The sequence below is a fragment of the Protobothrops mucrosquamatus genome, unplaced genomic scaffold (genome assembly GCF_001527695.2).
Source record: "Protobothrops mucrosquamatus isolate PMUCROS unplaced genomic scaffold, P.Mucros_1.0 scaffold16376, whole genome shotgun sequence".
NCBI lineage: Eukaryota > Metazoa > Chordata > Lepidosauria > Squamata > Viperidae > Protobothrops > Protobothrops mucrosquamatus.
The window spans coordinates 3,026-4,062 of NW_015402141.1; the positions used below are offsets into that span (position 1 = coordinate 3,026).

General features: G+C 44.1%; 1 protein-coding gene across 1 annotated transcript; it reads left to right on the forward strand.

Annotated features, from left to right (window-relative positions):
* Window positions 1–292: 292 nt before the first annotated feature.
* LOC107301757 (zinc finger protein 3-like) lies at window positions 293–956 on the forward strand (the record flags this gene model as incomplete). Its single annotated transcript, XM_015830942.1, has 2 exons — window positions 293–684; window positions 733–956. Coding segments are annotated over exons 1-2 (616 nt in total), but the record flags the coding sequence as incomplete, so codon positions are not given.
* Window positions 957–1,037: the final 81 nt, after the last annotated feature.

The following is a 1,037-nucleotide window of genomic DNA, read 5'->3' on the forward strand; positions in this document are numbered from 1 at the left end:
AATTCCAGTCCCGACTGTGGTCATAAGTGGAGGACATCTCTCCTACAGATGTAGGGCCTCCATCACTGTCTCGGGTGTACTGGGGACCCTACCCTGGGCAGAGGGTGGGACTGGAAGACCTTCAAGGTCCCTTCCAAGGCTGAGATTTTGTGATTCTCTACCATTCTCAAAAGGAAATATTATTCTCGATTTCTTTTTTATTCTAACAGCAGATAAAAGATTGTAACCAAAGATTTATCTGCAATTCAACACATAATAGAAAATCAACACAAGGCAGCAGTCAACAGAAAGCATGGAGCCTGGGAAACTCTTGGATCCCCCGTCAGACACAATCAGCACTCCGGAAAACCACAAAAAACCCCATGAATGCTCAGAGTGTGGGAAATCCTTTTCTCGCAGATCAGTGCTTTTTACTCACAAGAAGATCCATGTGGGAAGTGGATCCAGTCAAGGTTTGGAGGGTGAGAAATCCTCTGGAACAGACACCAAAAGTCTCAGAAACCCCCCCAGAGTAAAACCCTATAGATGTATAAAATGTGACTTATGCTTTGGTCGAAAGTCAAGTCTTCTTACACATCAGAAAATCCACACAGGAGAGAAACCCTATCAGTGTCTTGAATGTGGGAAATTTTTTTGTCAGAAATCCACCCTCAGAAACCACGAGAGAATTCACACAGGGGAGAAGCCTTACAAATGTTGGGAATGTGGAAAGAGCTTTTCTCAGAACGCAAGTCTTTGGTCCCATGAGAAGGTTCATGCAGGAATAAAATCGTACAAATGCTTTGAGTGTGGGAAATGTTTCACCCGGAGTTCACTTCTTTGGAGTCATGAGAAAACACACAGAGGGGAGAAAAAGGAAAAGTGCCTGGAATGCGGTAAATGTTTTTCCCAGAAATCACACCTGTTGCGACATCAGAGACTTCACACCGGAGACAGACCTTATGAATGCCCAGACTGTGAGAAACGATTTATATATTCTTCTGAACTTCGGAGACACGAGGAGAGGCATAAAGGAGAGTTACGCTATAAATGTGGGG